The sequence below is a fragment of the Tenebrio molitor genome, chromosome 1, assembly GCF_963966145.1.
Source record: "Tenebrio molitor chromosome 1, icTenMoli1.1, whole genome shotgun sequence".
Classification (NCBI taxonomy): Eukaryota; Metazoa; Arthropoda; class Insecta; order Coleoptera; family Tenebrionidae; genus Tenebrio; species Tenebrio molitor.
In genome coordinates this window covers 25,036,853-25,042,852 of record NC_091046.1, presented here as the reverse complement: position 1 = coordinate 25,042,852, position 6,000 = coordinate 25,036,853, and the positions used below count along the sequence as shown (strand labels likewise).

Below are 6,000 nucleotides of genomic sequence, written 5' to 3'. Positions count from 1 at the left end.
TTTGTAATCGAGTTATCCATGAATCCGAAATCGTATGTCGTTACTTACTCTACGCTCCAATAAACATAGCTTGAAACACAGGTTAGATCTCGACATATCAATTGCAAAAGACATACGGATTAGGTTAGGTATCGGTTTTTAACAAACTACACTGAAACTTTTCCTATTAAAAATAATTTTGGTTGCGTATTTTACTTACCTGTTAGGTACCTACCTACCGTGTCCACTTTACTAATACATTAATTTAGTTATTAACATCAAAATTAAAACAACTTTATAATTTTTAATAGATTTATTGTAAAAGATATAAATGGGAAACAAAACTTACAGTGCACAAGGAAAGTTGTTATAACAAAATTCATGGATCAATCACAATCAACCACAGTAATTTAAATCGTTAATCTAAAAAATATACTAATATGTTTTTTTTAACATAGAGTTTATAAAAGCTGTGCGTTGTAGGGTGATTTACGAAGTAATTTATATATGATAAACGAATAATTAATGAGAGAGTAAGATATAGGTTGTTAAAAACCATAATTTAACAAAAAATATGAATCTTGGACAGACATAAATATGTCAAATGACATTGGAAAGGGTGTCACTGTTACTTTTTCTTCTTTCGTTTATACACAATAAATCTTACGTTTACTATCACAGCAGTAGTTGCTACAAATTGGCTTTAGTACGAAAATAATGAAATAAAATTCAGATAAGTACAGAGTAAAAACAAGTCACAAATACAAAATGACTTTGCAGTAGACGAAAACAGAAGTAAGTACAACTACTAAACTGTAAAGTTAAAAGGTACATTAAAAAACATTATGTTAATCTAATGAAATTGAAAATTAACCGAATACAGTATATTAGGACAATAGAGTTCCAATTAAAGATAAACGAAGGATTTTTAATTAACTCTAAAGGTAATTGGCTGCTAAAGAAAAAAATATTTAACTATCCTAGACCCACATCTAGAGTCATCATAACGAGAAATCCCAGAATTGCTCCCCAGGTTGCTAGCTTTCCGTTGCCACTGTAAATAATGTACAAAGATAAGTGTAAGTAAAAACAGCTGAGGAAAAAAATTTTAGTAGGAGAAAACTAAAATACAACGCATAAACGCAGCAGCACGTTGATATAAAAAGTTTATATATGTAGTAAATCACAGCATATAACGTACAGTGGAAAAATATTTTTTTCACAACTTTTTCGACAGTTTGGGATATTAAATTGTAATCTATCCGATAGTTTAAAAAATCTTCCAACTTTGTTCCAAAAATGGTTTGAATATTTTTATCGGAACAAAAGTTAACAGGGGGTTGAAAAATTAGCATGTAAAACCCTATGGCCAGTCTTAAAAAAAAACTCACTGTATAATAATTAAAACAAAAAATATTATATTATAATACTTGTAAGAACGGAATGTATGAGTATTATACGTAAAGGTGAAATTGTAAGCAATGGGTAACGCCTGTTCTTTGAAAGTGATTAAGATGCATTAATAAATTCTGACTCATACCAAATAAGTAACATTGTTAGTACGCGGAAAAAATCAAACTAAGAGAACACAACAAAGTATTTTTTCGGCCTACGTCTAGAAAAACTGATTTTCCATTCGTCTAAATCGTCATTTCACTGCCTTGGCAAGAAAATTGAAACAGGAATTTTTAATGAAAGATTTTAGGTTGGCAGCACAAAATGTTAATGTCATGTGATTTTTGTACAATTTTTAAAGTCTGAAATATTAATGTCGGACAAATTTGTATCCTTTATCGCAAGCTGTACATTGTGTACAGCAGTAGAGGCCGATGGGTTAGGAATAACAGAAAGGACGACGATGATTTTGAATATTTGAGGAATTGGTTAACTATGTCGTCACGGTCGCTTGTTGGATCCTTTATATTATTGTTATCATTATTATTATTACGCAGAATCAGAGCTGAGACCGAAGTCTATTTCGCTCCCAGATTAAAATGGAAAAGAAATTTTTTTTCGCAATTTCAATTGATCGCGTCTGCTTCGCCATCGAAATGTGCATCAATTTTTTTTTTGAAGATGATGGGGTTGGATGCGTTTACAATTTCGTCACTTCGGCCATTCCAGTCGCTAAAAACTCAATTTGGAAGGAAATGGCTGCTGACACGTCTTGAATTTTTGTATTTTCAGTTTAAGTCGATGGCCGCGCAGATGGGTGTTTGTGCTGAATTCAAATAAATTAAGTAATTCGTCAGATTGATTGTGAGTCAATATTTTAATTGTTGCCAAAGGAAGAAAAATAAATTCCCTATCCGCTAATATTTTAACAAAAATGATACAAATAAATAGATACATAGGTATTACATTACTTGTTGTGTTTATCTTTTAAATTCAATATTGAGAATTTATTGTTTTGTAGAAATATTGATTGAAGGCCACATTTATAAAATAAAAGAATAAATTTTTGTCTACTTTGTTTTTGCATTCGACTGTACTATGGCGGCCAAAAAATGTTGGCCGTCACTTTCTTGACATTCAAGTAAATTGTAAATACACCTTAAGGAATCGTAACCTCACTTTCGATTCTTGTCATTTTGACAATCAATTTAAACTGTTTGAAGGTCAGATATTCCAAAAATCCGACATGAATAAACAAAATTAGAGCAATCGTACATAGATAACCTGAGGTAAACGTTCTGTGTAGTAGAAATGACAAAATAATTTTGAGTTTTGAAATTTACCACCCAAAAAATAACGTTCATAATCAAGACGGTAATCATGATGACAATAAAGTACGGATTACAATTTTTTTTTTTGAATTGACAGACAATGACGGCCAACATTTTTTGGCCGGCATAGTACATTGGCGTTGAAAAAAAGATTACAAAATAATCAACAAACTTTACTATACAGGGTCTATCAGAACTGGCGGACCAAAATAATACGGTGAAATCATCATCTTCGGTGAATAATAGGAAAAATATTTAGAAAAATCCATCCTCATTGGATTTTAAAATAAGAACGTTTTTAATTGACCAGTCGCGTGTACATATAAAATTACCTTAAAAATTATATTGGTAACTATCGAAACAAATTTGATTGTTGCAAAGACATGAAAATTGAATATTATGTCATAATAAATTATTTCTGACAAATACAAAAGTCATTAAAAATGCTTAATGTTTACTTCTTCAGAATATGAACAGTGTGATGAGAGTGCCACAGTTGCTGCTCAGGAGTACGCAGTTCGTTTTCCCAATAGGGAACATCCTAGCAGAAATACTATAACCTAAAAACGTCCGTCATTGCACAAACAATGCAGATACCCAACAATGCATATGCATCATTTTAAATGCATCCATAGTTACCAATAAAGCAGGAAAACTAATTTATAGGTAACTTAACATCGACAACAGGATTGGTCGATTAAGATAGATTTTTTTGAACATTTTTCTTATTATTCCCGGAAGATGATGAATTCACCGTATTATTTTGGTCCGCTAGTTCTGATAGAGCCTGTATATTACAAATACAGCTAAAGAAGATGTTCAAAGTGTTGACCTCCTTGCTGTAAGCAACGTTGAACTTTGTTTGATAAATTATCGGCCCAATAATTCGTCTTCGCGACATTGCAACCTTAAATGGGGTGCAGTGGCACTTGAATTGCATTATGTGGATTATGAGCAGACCATGTTCTATGACTTTGTGAGTTTATGAACCCAGACAAATGGAACCATGCTTTAGCGGAAAAGAAAGTGATGTCTTGCTTGTCAACATTATCAAGCAAATTATTCTTATACCAATTACAAAACTGGATTATTTGGAGATAATCAGGAGGGTGAAGTTTTTGGACTATTGTAAATTTTGTTCAATACTGTCTACTTTTTTTGTTGTTGTTCTGTACCTCTCTTTCTCTCTGCACCTCAGGGGGATTGGCATCCCCATCCACGTGTATATAAGGGTAGGCGTCCCCCGAGTGTGAGAGTTGGTCAGTGTTGCTGTACTTAGTAAGGTCTAAGTAAATATCGAAAATCACACGAATTTGTTTTATTCACATTTCACATTTAACCAAGTCGTTTGGAAACGCCAGCGACTTTGTATCGCCGAGACGATACAAATTTGTATGGGCGTAAATGCATGGATTTTTTCAGGATCTTTCGAGACGATTCATAACAAAGTCATAACAAAGAAGGAAAATGTAGGAAATGTTAAGAGAACAGGTCATTTGTCAATGGGAACCTATTTGTTGGGATAAACGACGTATCGAAATGTGAGGATGTTCCTCGATAATTTCTTCAACATTTTGCACGACGTCAGGTCAGGTCAGTGGGACGACCATGAGATTTGCCTTTTCCTACATTACCAGTGCTTACAAAGCTTTTAACTATTCGCCCACAATGTTGTGCAAAATTGGGATATGTGCATACATCCAATGGCCAGCCATTTTCATTTTGCAATACACTGACAAAATAGGCCATTACAATAAATGTGTTGTGCTCTATTGTAAAAACCATTTTTTAAATAAAGTTTGAAACTGTCGATTTAGATTTTTTTGACGTTTGTTTCAATTTTAAAAATTGCGTGTGTCATGCAAACGATGTTGCCAACTACAGATTTCACATATGTTACCAACACAACAAAATTTTGGACATTATTTGACATTATTCTTCTGTCACATTAAAAATAGTATATTATACCGGGTGATTTTAAATGAATGTGACTTTTTTTCATAGGTTGGTAATATTATTGTTGGTTGTTCTGCTTTTTAATGAGATAGTTGACATAAACATAGGCGTCCTCGGCTATTTGACATAATTTATTAATACATAAAATGTCAAAATGACGTACGTACGCCAATGTGTTGATGAAGGTATCAAGTTTGCCAAAATAATTTATGAAAAATGTTCCAAACTTAAGAAAAAAAGTCATAATTATTTAAAATCACCCGGTATTATAAGTGACAGAAACGCATCATTATACAAGAGTGAGAATTTTGACGAGTGCGCTTACGCACGAGTGGGACACTTCTTAGGAGTTTCATAATGGCATTTCGATCACGTGTGATATACGACGTTTTATCTTAAAGATGCAACTATTGCAAAAAATCCAACAAATGAAGTTTTATTCAAGTAAAATGACAGCTGTGAAATCTAGTCACTTGTGAGTACTTTATGTCAAGTTAAATGGCAGCTGTCAAATTTACTCACTAGTGAGTACTTTATCCCACTTGTGATTAAAATTTGACTTCTGTCACCGAAAACAATGGTCTAAGGTAGCTCAAAAACTCCACCTGTAAGATAAAAAACTCTAAATCATACTTTATTGAAATTGTCACACGAATGATGACATTGTTGTCAAATTTATCTACAATTTGTCAGTATGCCACCCGTTTAAAATATTAAGTTTTTAATTTTTATTTATATGTATTTTTTTATTGATTAAAACCTCGCTCTATTCCATTTGTCTGATTTTTAAAACTTCTTGAATGTTTTCTCGGTAAATCTTACATTCACATTTTTAAAATTGACAACCATCAAAATTGAGGTTATTAATACATAAGGGTCGTTTTAGAATACATACCGGGTATCAACCACCAAACCTGGCCATAGGCGCTTACACATATTAAAATAATGTATGAGTTGCTATGAAATATATTATTGTGTAATGTCATATTGACAGCTATAATTATTATCCGTACAAACAATGCCATCAGGAAACTTTTGATGTAGGTAACGTAGAAAGTAGAAATACTTTTGAAATTTGGAAAAGGGAAGAACGATCACAGAGCAGTATTATGCTCAATTATTGGAAAAATTTGACGAAACAATAATAAATAATAACGTATACCTATATTATTTTAATATGTGTAATGTGCCTATGGCCAGGTTTGGTCGTTGATACCCGGTATATGATAGCGTCCAAAATTTATTGATGGCGACCGTACACACGCGGCCACCCAAAAGTGCACGACAGCTGGTGCAGACTTCTCAATTTTTCCCTAGATTTAAAACGTAACCTCTCCAG

At 32.6% G+C, this 6,000-nt stretch overlaps 1 protein-coding gene across 3 annotated transcripts in view; it reads right to left on the bottom strand.

Annotated features, from left to right (window-relative positions):
* Positions 1–273: 273 nt before the first annotated feature.
* Positions 274–6,000, bottom strand: part of Zip48C (Zinc/iron regulated transporter-related protein 48C) — a 147,447-nt gene continuing 141,720 nt past the window's right edge. For all 3 annotated transcript variants that reach the window (XM_069037916.1, XM_069037907.1, XM_069037924.1), the window contains exon 7: positions 274–1,033. In XM_069037916.1, the coding sequence (XP_068894017.1) occupies positions 955–1,033 (79 nt within the window). In that variant the 3' untranslated portion in view covers positions 274–954. The remainder of the gene's footprint in view (positions 1,034–6,000) is intronic.